This window comes from Patella vulgata, chromosome 9, assembly GCF_932274485.2.
Source record: "Patella vulgata chromosome 9, xgPatVulg1.2, whole genome shotgun sequence".
NCBI classification, from domain to species: domain Eukaryota; kingdom Metazoa; phylum Mollusca; class Gastropoda; family Patellidae; genus Patella; species Patella vulgata.
The window spans coordinates 35,656,107-35,674,857 of NC_065887.2; the positions used below are offsets into that span (position 1 = coordinate 35,656,107).

Here is an 18,751-nt window from a genome sequence, read left to right on the forward strand (position 1 = left end):
AACAGGATTCTTACTCAGATTATGAGCAACACTTATGTTTTGTGATTCCTGCTGACGTTTCTGGAGATCCATTATGGTCTTCGACATATGATCAAATCTGTCCTTCAATTGGGAAATATAATCCGAATAGGAGCGACAAATGCCATCAAATTGCCAATTGAGATGAGTAAGATTTTTCGGTTTACGACCAAACACTAATTCGTAAGGACAAAAACTACCTAATCGTGATGAAGAAAAGGAGTTGTATGCATAGCAGCACGTAGACACGTATCTGACCCAATCGGTTCCATATTGATTTAAGTTGACCTTTAAGAAGTCTGAAATTGACCTGATGTGTCGTTCGACTAGAAGGCTACCATGATTGGCAACACTAATCACTTTCTGACTAATACCAAGGGCTGTGCAGAGTGAAGACACTAGTTTTCCAGTGAAACTTGAAGCAGCATCAGATATGATAACTGATGGAGGACCAAATAGGCAAACAACCTTCTGAATTAAAGCTTCGCAAACTGTTTCTGCATCGACAGACTTTGTAGGAACACAAATAACAAAACGTGTTATCTCATCGCATACAACAAGAAGATGTTTGAAACCAGAAACTGATGTGGGCATAGACTTAAAATCAATGCTTAATTTGCTGAAAACATTATATTCCTCAGGGATTCGAGGATGAAAAACTCTGGCTGTATCAGTTTTGGGCTTGAATTGTTGGCAGGTTGAACATGTATTGACATACTGTGTAATTCGCTGAAACATGTTTGGAAAATAGAATAACTTCCGTAGGGTTAAATAGGTACGAACAACACCTTGATGATTGCATAACTGGCTATCATGATACTGATGGATTAAGCCATTACACATTGATTCCGGAACGGCTAACTGAAGAGTAAAGCGATCATCATCATGTACCAGGAGGCGAAATAAAAGCTGTTCTGCTAAAATATACTCCTCTGACTGTAGTTTTAAACGTTTAGCAGCTTTACGATTGCTAGGCAAGATATCATGTGCCAGATAGTCATAAACCTGTTTGAAATAAGGAGATGTTTCCTGTTCTAAGCGAAGTTTATTCTGATCAAAAGGTAAGTTGTAATCTCTGATTATCTTACGCTTAATAACATTATAGAGTTTGGTCAGTTCAGCTTGCTTTGGAAAATGAGAAGAAACAACCTTTTCACAATTGTGAAGTAGGGGTTTGGGAGGAATACACAAGTCTATCGGAATTGAGTCATCGATTCCATCCTCAGGTTTGTCAACAAGACGCTCCTCGGGACGAGTTTCTGTTGTGGATACTACTGGTCTGTGTTTACCCAAATAGGTTGTATTTTGGTGAGTGGGCACGTTAGTCGAAGAAGGGGGCTTTGATGGTTTAGCGGGGTTGATAACCTGGTTGGAAACATTCTTATGTGGGATCTGTGCCTGAGACTGGTTATCAAATGATTCTGAATCTGGGTTGAAATCAGACGTAGGAGTGGTTGGAGGTATATCTTCTTGAGATACTGAAGATGGTATGCAAACAGTTGAGGAAGCTTTAGATTTGGGAAACAGATCTGGGATAGGTATTTGTTGTTCCTTTGCATATCGACGAGTAACAGGTCGATTAACTGGCGAGAGAATGGGAAAAGCAAAGTCTGAAAAGGCAAAGGCTGTGGGGACCACTTGATCAATTTCACAATCATGAGTATCAGTGGAGCTCCTGGACAAAAAATCAGCTAATACCATCTCTGTACCTTTTTTATAACATGTTTGGAAGGAATATTGCGAAAGCTTGATGATAATCCTCTTAAGGCGTTGAGTACAAGGTTCTTTCTTAGAACGGAGAATGTGTACAATGGCAGAATGATCCACGACAGCAGTGAATTCTACTCCTTGGAGAAGGTACTGAAAATGGGTGATGTTTATTAGCAAACCAAACATTTCTAGTTCAGTGACACTGTAATTGGCACATGCTGGAGGTAATTTCTTTGAGTAATAACCTAAGATCCTTTCCTTGCCATTAATGACTTGTGTCAAATATGAGCCAGTTGCAGAACGGCTTGTATCGCTATAGAGAGTAAGATGACCTGTTGCCGTTGGAAGATACAAAACTGGTGGTGTAGTTAACAGAGATTTAACTTTCTGAAAGGCCTCTTCATGTACATTGGACCATGCAAACTTGGACTTTTTTGATGAAATGCTATGGAGAGGTTGCATTACTTCTTGTAATCTAGGAAGAAAATTGGATACGTAGTTTACAGCTCCTATGAATCGACGTACCTCTTTACTGGACTTAGGACGGATGAGATGCTGAATAGACTGACAACGATCTGCTAAAGCCTTCAGAATTACAAGTCCATCATCATTTACCTTTATGACGTGGCCCATATAGACGACCTCACGCCTGAAGAATGAGCATTTACCAGGGGAAATCTTTAAACCATTATCTATCAGTGCTTTGAAGACTGACTGAAGATGCTTACTATGATCCTGGGCATCTTTACTAAAGATAATAATATCATCATGGTGTGCAATGCAGTAATGGCGGCTGTCAGGAACTTCAGATAGGATTTTATCCATTTTTGTCTGGAAAATGGCAGGCGAGACACTTAGGCCCTGGGTTAGCCTTTTAAAATAGAAATGTCGACCGCCATGATATGATGAGATTCCAGTATATTGTTGGGCATGAGGGGCAAGGGGCAAAGAGAAAAAGGCAGATTTTAAATCCAAACAACTGAGAACTTTGGGAGAGGCATTACCTATCCGCTGTAATGTTGAAGCCAGTAAAGGGAAGGGATGATTATACCTTTTAATGCGGTTGTTTAAATGACGAAAATCGACGACAACGCGTTTCTCAGTGCTGCCTTTCTTGGGCAATACCAATATCGGAGAGGTATAAGATTGATGACCCTCGGCTATAATACCTTGCTTGACTAATTTTTCAAGTTCTGCATCAATAACTTGTTTATCGCTTTCATTTGTGTGATATGGACGAATATAAAATGGACGCGAATCAGTGACTTCTATATCTACTTCTAAATTTGGACAGTGACCTATCTCGCCGTACAAACTAAAGGCATCCTTATGTTTAGTTAGAAGCTCCAGAAACTCCTCTCTCTGAGTAGGCGACAAGATACAACCGTCAGACAAATTGATAGTCTGCTTAAGAATCTCTAACTCAGGTTTATGAGGTGAAAGAGTACTCTGAGAATGATGAGAAATTTGTTGTGAATGGTGCACAAAATCTGATGAATCACATAAAAAGAGATTGTCAGTGTTAAAATAAAATAAATGATGAGAAGGTCTAAGATGAAGAGTCTTCTTACCGGGATTAGATATAGGTACGATGGTTTTATTGCGTTGCAATGTTGCTAATATAAACGAGGAAGATGGTGCCTTTGACACTTTCTTAAGAAGAACTTCACGATTCCGGTATATAGATGGCACGTTACCATATAAGGTTACATAACGTGTATGGCCAGGGCGAATATAAACACTGTGGGTCGGAGTAAATGATACTTCCTTAGACTTGCAATGAAATTGATTTGTATCAAATTGTAAAGACCCTTTTAACTCTGACAGGGTTTCTTGACCAAAGATTAAATCAATACCAACTAAATGTGGGGCAATATGAACTTTAACATTAAAACAAGAGCCTTGTATAAAAATTTTAACCATCATGAACGAAAAGCAAGTCAATATTTGACCATTACCCATACGAAAATTTAAACTATTTTCCAACGTATGTACAGAAAGACTTGACAGATATGAAGATGAGTTAATAACAGACTGTGATACTAAAGACTTGGATGCACCACTGTCAAACAAAATAATAACTGATTTCTTATCAGGTAAAACACCTTTACAAAAGTTAGAACGATTTAACTGAACAATAACGTCTTGGTCCGCATTTGCAGAAATGGCTTTTGTTACAAAATTGGAATTGGGGAACATTTGTGGAGCATGATTATCAAATGTTCCCGAATTCAAAAATCCTGACGAGATATGGTAGGACCATTTGGATGGGTAGGCTCGTTCTGTGACAACTGTCGATGAGAAAGATGCTCTTGACGAACGTAACAAAACTGCCAAGTATGGCCAGGATAAAGACAATAATCACAAAATATGACACGTGGTCTGGATGGATGAGGAGATTGAGTTTCAGACCGATGCTTAGAAGGAAATTGTGTTCTATATGATGAACGAGAATTATAAGGATACGGTGATCTATTGCGGAAAGTAGATTGATCCCTAAGAGGTGATTGAGTCCTATAAAATGAACGAGAATTATGTGGTGATTGAGAGCGATGAAACCTAGATTGAGAATTATAAGGATACGGTGATCTATTGCGGAAAGTAGAGTGATCCCTAAGAGGTGATTGAGTCCTATAAAATGAACGAGAATTATGTGGTGATTGAGATCGATGAGACCTAGATTGAGAAACGTTTCTGTCTGTTGATGGGGATCTATGTAGTCGACGGTCTGACTGGACCTTCCTGACAGAACTATCGGTGTATGGGGAAGGAGTACTCAAATCCAATGTTAAATTTGAGACCTCATCCTGTAATTCAGACATACTGAAGGATACTTCTTTCACTGTTGAAGAGGGAACACTGGAACTGACATCAAAGTATCGCTGGGCCTTAGCAGCAAGGATCTCTACTGGTGTGTCATCAGAACTGACCATGATGACTGACTGCTTACAATTATTAGGTAGAACTGATATAAACTTATCTCGGATTTGAGAAGCATTATAATCCAACTGTGAAGCTAGTTTTGTAATCCTCTCTAGATTATCAATTGGAGAAAGAGAACAGTCATACTGTAAGCTAGAATATTGCGAAAACAAACCCAGAGTAGTCTTGGTAGGAGAAAACTTATTGATAAACTGTTCTTTTAGACTAGCATATGAATCGAAATCACGGTTTTCAACCCATAACCGAGCAGAACCCTTCAGTGACTGTTTAAAAAGGCGAACTACATGTTCCAAATCTCCATCCTCGGGCGATATGTCCGTTTGATATAGATAGTCCTCAAAGCTTAATGTGTGGGCCCTAGCATTGTCCCTATCAATAATATTGCCATCGAATCGATCGATCATTTTCTCCATAATGAATAACTAACTAAAGTTTACGTAAATTGATCAACGTCAAAAGGATGGTAGGAAGCTGAAAGGCAAAAAAATGATTAATCATGTGATTTAAATAGTAATAGTAACAGTATTTACCAATTACATGTATATATATTTAGAAACTTTAACAGTTTCACAAAAATGGAATTACTAGAATGAAAATCCAAAAAAATGACCTATCAAAAGTGTTACACTTGATATAAAAATTATCTGACAATATTACTAATTATTAGGTTTGTAAATGTCATAGATGAAATAAATCGAGGAACCCAATTAATAGTTCAAATGAAAACAATACAAAACTGTCTATTATATATATAATATTTGTTATTTAGCTAGAATTTACAAAAGAACAAATTTTAAAGTCTGTAATCACATGTAGGTTACAGTGAAATTGCAATGAATGTCCTGGCTGGTAAAAAAACAATTGGAACTGTTCTTTGAAATGGACGGCTTCCACAAGTCCTTTACACACTGCTTAAAACGGTCAAACACATATCCAATGGAGGACTGTCAAAGTTAAACAATTCAGTTACAAGCAATGTTGAAAAACTTAGCTAATCACTCAATCAGATTATCTGTATTAATGGTTATGATCGAGTTGCTGTATACAGGAGATCAACACAAGTTGAAATAAAAGGCCACTGCACTACATTTAAAATGTTACCCCACTCTACTGTAGGTTAGACCTATCTATGGTGGCTATAGTAGGCATACTATACTAAGAATAATGCTGCGACAAATCACAAGTAATAATAAAATCCAATCAGCTAATGTTAGCTAGAGTAAACTATTGTAGTTACTAAGTTTTCAAGTTGATCTTCGAAATAGTCTCAACCACTAATTAGTAGTTTGAAAGTCTGACATTTCTCACACAGAAATCACTGGTACCTAATGGAACACAATTAATCTCAATTCAATCCATGAAAATCGGAGTGAAAATCAGCCATCCAATAAAAATCAGCGTCAAATACTTATGTTGGGGAACTTTTTGGCATCTCCACCATGTTGTGTATTGTCAAACCCACACGTATTCATATATTTTCATTGGAACACAATTATAGAAACAAAAGACTTCTTTACTAGGCACATGTTTATTCACTTCCTCTCAGGGGAGCTCACTCCTAAACATACAAGTTATCCAGTCTTACAACAGGCAATATGTAAGGGAGATAAATCATGTATCCTTAGTAGCAGGATACAGACCACAATAATAATATATGGCTATACAACAATACGATACGATGACGATAGTCGTCATAATGCATACCTTAGAATCTGGGTTATTATTAGCACATTTACGGTAGTTTCGATAATCCGGAAAATAATAATTGGATTACCGATTTGATGGTTTTACTGACCAGTTGTTAGTTAGATTTAAATAGTCATTCAATATAAACACCGGATAGAACACCGAATATCCTGAGAAACACACCGAATATCCCAAGAAACAGTATTTCCGGCAATCTCCAATACCGATGACACGGTGTGACATGCATTTGTTGGAATTCGGTAAATAATTATAAATAAACCGGCGATACTAGATTTAGTTTTAAATACTGTTTACCATGATTATTATTTTTGATACACCTGGTGAAAGAGGCTTAGTTTTTAAAAATATTGTTGTCTTTATGGAGGGCTATTACATAGTCGTATGGAATTTTATTTTAAACCAATTTAAATTATGTGAATTAAATATGGAAAATTATTTTCCTTTCAGTCAGTGTTCAGTCTCAGTGTTTTAGTAGACTTGATTTTGGGTTTATGTTTTAAGTATGTACAATAAAGTTGAATATAACGGAAAGCAAAAACGTAAACAAGTAATGACTTTCTCATTTAAAAAAAAAAAAAAAGAAAGACCGCCCTCCCGCCCCAACAATTTTCAGTAATAGCCAAATTTTATTTTGCACCATCAATGAGTAAAAAAAAAAAAGAAACCGCCCTCCCTCCCTACAGTTTCAGCTGTCAGTTGCCCGAGAAACAAGACATTTATTTTGTGTGGCCTAACATGATATAAACATGACACCTATGTTTTTCTGCTTATGCAGAGATAAGCAATTTGATTTGTTGCTCAGAATATGATAACTCTGATTCTAATTGAGGAAAAGTAAAGAAACTTGTTGTATAATTTCATTACATTAATACCAGGACTGTGTTTAATAATGAGCAGGTTAAGCAGGTTGTTAAACAATTTGATTGCTCGATACTTTATAAAAAGATAAATGTGCAAGTAATTAATGAATGTCTATATTTATATTGTGGATTTAAGATGGCGACATTAACCTGTTGGCTTGTTGTATTTTTTTTAGCACATGGTCAGCAAAAGCAGGCCCAAAGAAAGATTCCTATAACATTAGTGACAATCCACAGTATAGATTAGAAGTGAAAGCTACGCAACCATCCGCTGTCTGGATACTCTTGACAAGACATATTGTAGACAAGGTTAGTAGGCGTAATATTCACTGATGGATGTAAATATTTTTTATGAAAGAATTTAATAGATTCCATGTCATTATGAATGTAAAAACCAATACAGGTTTAATGTTAATGCTAGTTATTTTGTTTTTCCAACACTTCAAAGGTGATTGAAATTTTAATTTATTGATTATTTTAGGCTGATTTTGCTGATAATAAAGAGTTTATAACTGTTTTAGTTTATAAAACTGGTGGTAATCAAGTATTTTATCCATGTGAGTACCATTTATTGTATTTATTATATAATAATGTCTCTTATTAAGAATATTTCAAACTATGGTTGAGTACAGCATGAATTTAAATCTGTATAAACTTAGAATATAAAATTTGAATTGGTTAAATATTTTGCACTATATAGACCTTAATTAATGATAATAATTATTTTTTTAAAGATGATCCACCTCCTTATAAAGATGGTGTTAAAATCAACAGTCCTCATTATTTATGTAAATTGGTAGAGAAGGCAGGAACAACACGTTATACACTGGTTGTATCACAGTATGAGAAGAGTAATACTATTCGATATACACTTCGTGTCTACGCAACATGTGAATTTAAACTTACAAGATTTACAGATCCATATCTGTCAAAGTTTGAAAAACAGGTAAATATATTATATTATTGTCCCCTGCCTTTCAAAGACTATTAAAATATGTCTGGTGTAGTTGTTTATTAGGTGAATGCGTTGACTTAGGTCGATGATGAACATTTTCTGCTTAGGGTAAGCCATAGCATAGTAAGCCATTAGCAGAGATAAGCAAATTCATTTGTTGATGCTTTAGGACACGACAACTTTGATTCTAATAGGGGGGAGAGTGATGAAACTTAGTGTATAGTTTCACTACATCAAAACAGTGATTAGGTTGATCATGAGCATTTTCTGCTAAGACTTAAGTATAGATCAAGTGGTTTGATTTCTTTATTAAAGATAAAGATGCAATTAATTTGTATTTGACCTCTTTTATTTTGGATTTGCAGTGAGGGACATCAGCCTCACTGTTGGCTTGTTTATATTTTGATTATTTCTATAAATTAGTGTTGTCATTAGATGAATGTGTTTTTTTTGTAGAAAAATATTGAAATATATGTATTTTGTTCTTGTAGATAAATGGTAAATGGTCTGGTAGAACTGCTGGAGGTTGTTCTAATTACAAAGAAACACATAAAAACAACCCAATTTATCAACTTAAAATAGATAACAATAAATGTGATAATTGCATATTAATAGAACTTAGAGCATACAAGTAAGTCCAAATTTCTTCATATTTAACACAATATATATGTGACCCATCACATCGAAATGGGTAGTAAGTAACAATTTGGCCATATTGAGTAATCACATTCCTTTTGGTACCATTCCCGACTCCATATCATGTTCAATGGCCGAGATATCGCTAAATACATCCAGGTCAGTCGGAGAGAATTTCAAAACCAGATTTTGAGAAAATAAAGGTTAAAAATGAGTTATTGAAGAACAAAATTTCCTTAGCAAATCCATTCTTGGAATATATAAATAAGGTATTTATGAAGCTTTTTTTGTGAAGATCTGAGAGTTGACCAAAATTTTTATTATGAGTGCTAACACAATACAGGCCTATGCGACTTACTATCCGTTTCAATGTGATGTGTCGTGTCATGGAATGTCCTATATTGGATCACATCTTATTTGAGTGATTGTCACCAGTCTCTCAATATGATCCTGTCTGTTTTCCATGAGCAGTGTTTCAGTCACCAAATCTAGAAGTTGTTCATTACACCCCCCCCCCCCAAATCTTTCTTTAAACAGTCAGATTCAAGGTAATTTCATATATGCTCTTCAATGTCATTTGTCTAATATTAGCATAATTTAACAACAAACTGTACCAACCTACAGTAGAATCTGTATGAGCAGCCACTCCTTTTGAGCGTTCACAATAAATTTCCACTGTATAATTACTTTGGTTTCATTTCTTTAATAAACAGTCATACCTCTAACGTGGCCATTGTTGACATCTGCCATGCCGTCATATTGCTGGATTAACATTTAATTATCTGACCCCCATATATCATAAATTGATTGTATAATTTGTTATATAACAGACAATATAGTGTTGGTATAGAAGTTACCTGTGTATCAGATAATATACCAGATTCATCAGGATCTATAAAAAAGAAGACTTCTGGAGACTTCAGGTAAAATTTTAAATTAATACTATTACTTAATCATGATATATATTTAAAGATGCGTTGTGGAAGATTTGGATAAAGATCTGGATGTTCTTGCTGTAATAGTTATATTGAAAATTCATTTAAATTACTTTATTCTGTGTGAAGTTATGACAGTTTGAAGAGATGTAGCGTAGATTGTTTATTGTAGCTACAGTACTTGACAACTGAGACTGAACCTTGATTGTCAATTTTATTGTTAAATTTTAAATCTCCTGAGTGTTCAAATCCAATTAAGTCACAGCCATCCAATGGTCTAGAGGATTGATTAAGAACTTGACTTGTTGAATCAATGTCTAAATAATAATTTATATAACATTTGAAGCCAAAAGAAAGACCTACAACAGGCAGATTGAGCTTTAATTTGGGTAAAAAGTTAAAAAAAAAATGATATGGTCTGTTTCATTGTACTTTATATGTTGATTTGTATTGTGGTATGATAATCTTTCTTCATACAAAATTTTACGTCTATAGAAACAGATGGGAAGCATGTGTAGGTGTTATTTGTTCATGAATGTGTGTTTGAGAAATCAGTCCTTCAGTTTCATGAAATATATTGTATTTTATTTTTGCAGGCCAGGTTATTGTGTTATTTGTTCATGAATGTGTGTTTGAGAAATCAGTCCTTCAGTTTCATGAAATATATTGTATTTTATTTTTGCAGGCCAGGTTATTGTGTTTTACAGTTAAATAATTTACCAGGAGGTGTTTATAATATCATGCCATGTACATTTAGACCTCAACAAGAAGGTGACTTTTTCCTTGATATCAGTAGCTCTGTGCCTTATAACATATCAAAATTACAGTGAATAATATGACCAAACTTATGGTTCTTGTGTACAATCAACATTAATAGATCTACATATTCATTAGGACAGAGAAATGGTAGTTTTTGAAGTGATTTGTAAAAGATCTACAAATTCTACACTAGACCTGTGTACCATCAACATTAATAGGATGACCAGAGTGATAAATACTTTGATGAGTGTTATCTATTTTTTTTTTAGTCTGACTGTGCATATTAATTGTACCTTAAAAATAAGAATTTTAAAGAATTAGACTGAAGCTGTCAAGCCTTTAAAATTCTTATTTAATTTTTTATTTAAATTTAAAAACGAATGTTCTGAAATCTTCTATTTTAAAACTATATTGTCGTACATTGTCAACGCTAGTCATTCTCTGCGTCCAAAAACGAAAAATAAAACTTGTGTCATATATTAACTACTAGAAGAATGCCCGGCTTCGCTCGGGGGTCATAACCCTGAAACCTGGCCTATGTTACTCCCCGGTCCGAGCTACCCCTATACCTCAAATTTCAGACTCGGGGCAGACCTAGTGTAGCCGCCAACCCTGAGCAGACAGACAAACAGACTGACAAACGACAGTCACAAATATTAGTATTGATTTGTGAAGTAATTGTCAGTCACTGAAACTTTTAAATCACTGTCTAGTTGTTTGTTTTGAATTTTATTTCAACTTTGCTATCCAACTTCTTACAGCATATTTCTCTGTTCAATTATGAACAACCAGGGAAAAATATGATTGCTAGATGGTGTTATGTATAAATCAATTTGGTTGTTATTGTATTTCAGTGAGTATAATATTGTTTTTTTAAAAAAAAACATTTTCTCTTTTTTTTTATTGTTCGACTGTAATAATCTGAATATCAACGGCAGATGAAAATGTAACCACCAATAAAATTTGTTTAAGGAAAAGATCTCTTCTAGGTTTAATTATATTGTGCATATTTTTTAATGATGTAATTTGGTATATATATTTTTATCTAATGATGGGCAATACTACCGCATATTTGTTTTATTTATTTATATTTATGGATGAATGTAAATATATTTTCAATAATCAGATAAATAAAGAATACTTTAGAAAATAAATTTGTGTGTAGTTTAAAAATTAACATTTACTTCCATCAAAAAATAGGTAATAATCAAGATTTAGTCGAACAGTGTATGACTAGTGGTTGCTGCGTGTAATGTACTTGACAAGAAGGTCTGCCTAAGTTTTCCCCAATTATTTTTCCGCAGAGAAATGCCTGTAACCATGATGAGTTCAGACAGGGCATATTTTTGTGTAGTATTAAAAGTAGTGGGGCAAATGCCTGCCTTAGTTCTTGGGTTTTCTCCCACGGCTTTAAAACCCCTGACAGCTATTTCTTTATGTAAAATTCAAAATCGCATTGGGGTGGGGGGGGGGGGACACATTTTGACACAAAAATGCCACGATTTGAAATGAAAAATTACAATTTAGAATAGAAAACAGCAAATTATCAATTTTATTTTTTTTAAGAAAAGGAAGTGGGGTGAATCCCTAGTATTATTGAGATTAGGAGAAACGAATAATATTAACTTATTCGCGTAGTTATTTATCAAAAAAGAATGATGAAAATAAACAATTTTTCCCGTCATTTTTTTTTCTCCCCGTTTCCTGCAATTTTTGGTTGACTTTTTGGTCTAAAATTGGAGAAAAGGGATCAAATTTGCAATTTCATAGAAGTTTGGGGTAGATGATAATTATAGCGGAGGGGGTGTAAAGTGTCTTTGGGACGAGCAATCAATGCATCGGAAGTGAGATTTTGACTCCAGTCAGCATAAAATATTCCTAAGAAAAAACCCCAAAAAAACGGTCACCCCCCTTCAAAATCATGAGGAGAGTGCCAAATGCAGTCCCCTATGTGCCTATAAAGATTGGAACCAACGGAATGTTGAGCAAAAAGCTACAGCCTATACAGCCATTTAACATCAAAGTCAATGGGCAAATAATTGCTAGTCTGACGTCAATGAAAATAATTCTCACACTTTTCTGTTATTTTTTTAAAACCATAACTGATCGGTAATTTATCCAAAGCAGTAGCTACTAACTCATACAATTTAAATTAGAATTTAGAAACAAAATTGGAAATTCACATGATATTGAATTTTAATTGAAGGTTTTATTATAACATTAATAAGATCCATGGTTTTATATTTGACACCAATCAGCCTCGCTCTACCCGGACCAGGCAATGTCTGTTACATATTAGGAATTGTGAAATGGGGAATGATACATTATATTGCGGGAAATGGACTGTTACGGTCCATTGAAATGCTAACTACCAGACTAGTTTATGCCACTTGCCTGGGCTCTAGACGCGGAATTAAGAACTGGATAAGCACGCCAAAATTGTGGGAATGATCTCCCCTTTGTTTTGTGACGTCATCTATTGACGACTCCCATGGTAACGGCTTCTCTGTGTTGTCAAGCCAGTGTTTCAGCAGGCATTTAGCTGTATAAGTTCCCCTTTCCACATTTGATTTCATAATAATATTGTACCTAGGAATAAGTAAACATGTCTCTGTTGGATGAAGGGACGATCTATAACCTTATTGCAGTAGAAGAACAAAAGCGACAGAAGCCACCAAGGTAAACATCAGTACTATTAAAATATGCCATATGACCGCTAAGGGAGTAGGGTAGGCCGCAGTTATTTATTCATATTAAAATAAAAAATGTCTATTGTCCCTGTCAGTATATCATTGATATTGTCGTGTGTAGCCTAAAATTTATATTTTTATGATTCACTATACATGTATTTATATTCTGTGCTGTTATGGTTGTTGTAAGGCATTCATGTTTGATGTGACTACCATTTTTGTGTCTCAATATCTCATTGTCGAATGTCGTTGAAGATTTTGTCTTACTCGGTTTTAGTTTTAATTAATCTTAAACCCCTAACCCTAATCCTAAAATGTAAAAGTGATGGAATGTAAAAATGATGGAAATAGAAAAGGGAGTTGGATCAAACATGATCTCCATATTTGTATGTAAATTGTAACAATCTGTAGATCTAGGCCTAGGCTATATAATATGTAAGCTTACGTTATTTTTTAAAAAAAAGGACAAAAAAATGTGAAACCGTCCATTTCTTATTTATTTGGGTCTAATTTTCAGACTGAACACCCATATGATCATTTTTAATTCCACCTTTCATTCTGATTGATTTTAAAGCGAGAATTTCATATTTTCTAAGAAAGTCAAAACATAATTATTTCTATGTCTTTTGCTCAATAGGTTATCAACTCACTATTATACGATCATGGGCATTATTCCCCACCCTTAAAAATCATTGACACAGGAAATAATAACACAATTACCTCCCTTGTTTTTCTATTACCTCTATGGAATAGCGATGTTCAAACGTTTGAATTTAAAGTTCAAAATGATATTTTTGCCAATTTCTCAGCTGGCAATAGTGAATTATAGGATTAATATGATTATTCTTTAACAAAGTAGGACTGTTTATGGATACCATCTATTTTAAGGCTTTATTTTAATAAATTTTAAAAATATAACTTAAAAATATGAAATTGTAGCTTTAAGATTTAAATTTCTGCAACACTTTTTCAGGTATAATTCCAAATTTAAGGATACCGTTCGAAATGAATCTACATCCAACCGAAATGATCATAAAACTATGGGTCAAGCTAAAGTACCTGTACCAACTACAGATAATTATTTGAAGAAACATTCCAAAGAACCTGTTCTACCCGACAGTAAGTAAAATAAATAATTTTGGAAATGTGATCTATACTAAGTTAGCAATAGCATTTTGTTTCCTACATTATATTTCTTTTTTATTGCACCTTTATGTAAATTTTAAAAAAATAGAAATTTATATTTAAAATGCATATTAAAAATCTGTGTTAACAGAAAGGTTGTTTGCATCTGCATCACTGGTATTTAAACAGGGGAAACAATTTCCATACATGTTTACTGTTCAATAATATGTTCTTTATCACTCAGCTTATGCTTACATGGGCAACTGTCTTGGATTAGCTTAGAGGCATAAGTTCAGTTCAGATTATCAGTAGACCTTCTAATCATTCATTAAAACAGCAGGAGTTAGACAGTCGGGTATGCGTTAGAAAGGTCTGTAGATGCAAACAGAAATTTCCATTAAGTACATCATTATACATTAAATAGGTAATAAAGTTGAGGTATTTAATTTTTACACAATTTAATTTTTCAATTTCTATTAACATTTTTCTTTTTCTTATATATAGAAAGTGATTTTAAGTATGGCGATGAAGACCACAAAAAGCCAGCATTACCGTCGAAAGAAGAGAAGCCATTGATGGGACTTAAAACTACAAAAAACTTTATCACAAATAATGCTGTACAAAACATTACTTCTGTCCCAAAACGACCAGAGAAAAAATATGTTGATACACGAAATGGGGATGCTCATAATCTCATTCCTTCTGGATTAGAACCTATATATATTCAGAAAAAGGTACCCGGTTATAATTTTATCTTCTATTCCAATTCACTTTGTCATTTTCCAATTTATAAAACCCGAATTATGAAAAGACATACATGTGATCCATGTATACTAATTTATAGTGGGTAGGTTTTATTAGTCTTTGTTTTATAGCATGGGTCTTCTTTTTGTACCATGGGTGTTATATTTTACTGACCCCATAATTGAAGTTTTTGCTGGTGGGCCTGTGAAATTTGTCAGTAAAAATGCCCCCCCCCCCCCACAAAAAAAATTAAAAACCCCACCAAAGAAACCCACATGACATTTTTACTAAAACATAAGCTTATCCTTCTTTCCAGGAATTTGGTGAGGTACCTACATATTTACAGAAAAGAAAAGATGAAATGATCCAAGCACAGGAAGAATATAACCAATATGTTACAGAATATATGCGACGTGGTGCCATGCAAAAATTAACAGAAGATGAAAGAAAAGCCATTTTGGATGGTCTGAAAACAAACTGGGAGGATATTCATGATCAATACCAGGGTTTGTCTGTTGTCACAGATACTGCCCCCAAAAAACACAGAAAAGAAAGAATGGAATCACAAATGAAACAGTTAGAAAGAGACATAGAAATATTTGAAAAACATAAGATCATTTACATCTCTAATTGAATCAGGAAATATTTAACAAATATTTTTCTGTAAATTTTGTATGTAATAAATATTTATAATCCAAGCACCTGCGTGCTTCTAATTGTGATAAGATACCTGTGGACGGGAAAATATGTGAAAGGGTCAGAAATTTACAGTTTTTAATTCATGTTAAAATCGCTTTTAATCTTGATATGTTCCATACCTTTGATAGAAATCATATTAACCATCACAGTGGGAAAAGGCATAGAAAGCTGTTTCCTTGCAATTTGATCATATGAAACTTTTCTGTTACTGTTGTTCCCAGAATAACTCCCATGGCGCTTAAATAATTGTTAAAAATAGGACGGGGGGCATTTCTTACAATGGACCTATAGTAATCCTCAAGTATCTTTCTTGTCTTAGGTAAGCAAATATCTACAGTCTTAGTAAGAGTAGCTAGGTGATAATTACAGTTTCAAGAAATGTTATTTTATGTCCAATACAGTTATCTATTTTTTTTCTAATAGTGAATTCAACAATCCACACATTTTAAATATTTGAATTTTTAAGATGTAAAATTTACGTAATCAAATTGAATTTTGTTAATACACGTGTAAGTTCAAAATAGTCTGAAGGAATGGATGTGAAAAATTGTTTTAGTCCTTGAATTGTACTTGTGATTTTATTACCAGCTCAGCATTGTTACCAATCACAAGGCCACAAAATATCTCCATTTAATGGCCATGTTTACAAATTTGGTCAAATTTTATTTTATTAATATTCACACATTTTACAAGACCATTTATTTACTGTCACCACAATTTATGTAAATAAACATTTTAGGTAAAAACTGTTTTAATTTTTTCAGTAGTTATGACCTAGATATTAATTATTTGGTCTTGAATACATACAAGAGCCTTCACTATTGACACTATTGAGAAATGTGTACCGGATTCATGTTCCAATCCAATCAGATGTTATTTATATTCTTCTACATTGATATCTGGCATTTTGGGGTCAGGTTTTAGTTCACATGAACATTAAATAAAATTATCAGTATAGTATACAGTTCTAGATATTGTTAGAATTCCCGGTGTTATAACCATTTGGAATACAATGGTGATATACAAAGAACTGTTCCTGGCATAACATTGTGATAGAAACTTGACTAAATTTACATGCAAGAGATGCTCACATTTTGCAAGAGAAAGATAGAGAACCAGGAAAATATAGGCCTCATCCTCTCATCCACAAATGTGATCAGACAGAGAGGGGCGACGATATACTACATCCACATGAAAATGTGGTCATATAAAAGTGAAATGAAATGTAATTTTAACAAGCCAACATGAAGGCTGATGTCCCTGCTTCAATCCCAAAATGTTTAGATCAGTTTTGATTTAGTGAAACTATACACCCAAGTTTTATCACTCAACCTCAATTAGAATCAAACTTGACACACCAAATTCCTTATCTCTGCTTAACCTGAGCATTCACCAAATTTGATTGGTTTCCAAAAACATTGTTGTATCTATTCCTTACAGCGGGTCATCTGTAAAGATAAGTTGCCAGGCAAAGAAACATGCACCCACAGCAGCTAACTCCCCTTGGCAGTCCATAAATGCTGTTGCATATTTATTCATTTTTTTGTGTGTGATAGGACTATGAAGTAATTATCAAAAATAATTGTAAGTTGATTGGCTTCTAGTTCTTCTTAGTGCTAACATTTATTAATGTACCAGTAATCAGATAATTTTAGCTGTCACTGTAAGAGTTATCGATAACTAACTTCTTCATCTCATGAACATATACATGTAAGCACTGTGTATATATTTCAAGTCAATCAGAGCGGGTCACGGTGGGTAAGACGCTGGCTCGCTAGCCTGGAGGTCAGGTGTTCGATCCCTGCATTGGCCGAGGAAGTTCATCCAGATTTTTCGGCATGGTTCCCCCTTGTCAGTGATGCAGGATGGAGGGCCTGACAGGGACATCTGTCTTGTCGTTCGGATGGGACGGAAAACCGAGGTCCTGTGTACACATTGGCGTGCACATAAAAGATCCCTTGACAGTCAGAATTCGATATAAGAGTAGGCCGGAGTGCCGCTGTCCGGGCAAAAATTTCCCTCATAGCACACCGTATGCCCGTCTTCATTAGCCCAATTCGGAGTAGAACGTTAAATCCCATTTCATTTCAAGTCGATCAATCAGATAACAAAGATTTTTCAAACTAGTCACAAGCCATAACTGACAGTACTTAACAGAAATTGTTGAAAATCAATGGGCCCCTTTGTCGCATGAGTATAAACCCTAATAAAATGGGATAAAAGCCTCTAGAGCACCCATAAGATTTTCAAATTGATGGAGGGCTTTAACACCTCACTTATCAGAAATAGATGCTTCTTTGCCTGGTGAACATGAACACTGCATAAATTTCGAGCCAATCACTGAATCAGTGTAAAGTTTCTATTAAATGAAAGAAATAGTGCAGGAATACTGCTGCAGCCCATTAAATTGCTAGATACATGTATCTTGAGGCTGTTTACCATCAACACAAAGCTATCTGTTTTAAACTTATTTAATGGGGGGTTGGATGGCTGAATGGTCAGCGTGCGCGCGCTGTATCATAAAGTCTGTCATTGAGTCGACTGGCGTGATTTCGAATCCCTGGTTGTACATGGCAAGGAGTAGGATCGCCTGTCCAACCCCGTGGGTTTTCTCCGGGTCCTCCGGTTTCCTCCCATATGTTAGTCCCAAAATGACCTAGTTTGTGTCGAGTGGATGTTAAACCCCATTTCTCTCTCTCTCTCTTTAAACTTATTTAAAGATATAATAATAACTTAATATGATTCATTTATATTTGCAAGAAACAAGTCTCTATTCAAAGAGCTCACATCTAAACTTGCTTCCATTGAAAAACTGACCATATCTTGAGCAGTTCCTTAGACTTGAACTAGAATAAAAATAGTTTATCCAATTGGCAGGAGGAAAAGCAACCTTCCAACCTTCCAAGAATCTGATTTTTTAAAGCATTATTGTCCACGTCACTGAAGCCTTGTAAACACTCTGGGGGTTGG

General features: G+C 34.6%; 2 protein-coding genes across 2 annotated transcripts in view; both read left to right on the plus strand.

Moving 5' to 3' along the window:
- The window catches only part of LOC126831826 (calpain-7), a 28,133-nt gene extending 16,470 nt beyond the window's left edge, over positions 1–11,663 (plus strand). The window contains exons 16-21 of the mRNA XM_050562457.2: positions 7,415–7,547; positions 7,720–7,795; positions 7,973–8,184; positions 8,685–8,824; positions 9,660–9,752; positions 10,450–11,663. Coding sequence (XP_050418414.1) covers positions 7,415–7,547; positions 7,720–7,795; positions 7,973–8,184; positions 8,685–8,824; positions 9,660–9,752; positions 10,450–10,594 — 799 coding nt within the window. The 3' untranslated portion in view covers positions 10,595–11,663. The remainder of the gene's footprint in view (positions 1–7,414; positions 7,548–7,719; positions 7,796–7,972; positions 8,185–8,684; positions 8,825–9,659; positions 9,753–10,449) is intronic.
- Positions 11,664–12,998: 1,335 nt separating this feature from the next.
- On the plus strand, positions 12,999–16,530 carry LOC126831844 (enkurin). The gene is made up of 4 exons (XM_050562485.1): positions 12,999–13,202; positions 14,187–14,332; positions 14,843–15,072; positions 15,399–16,530. The coding sequence occupies exons 1-4, from the start codon at positions 13,129–13,131 to the stop codon at positions 15,714–15,716; spliced, it is 768 nt and encodes a 255-aa protein (XP_050418442.1). The 5' UTR covers positions 12,999–13,128; the 3' UTR covers positions 15,717–16,530.
- Positions 16,531–18,751: the final 2,221 nt, after the last annotated feature.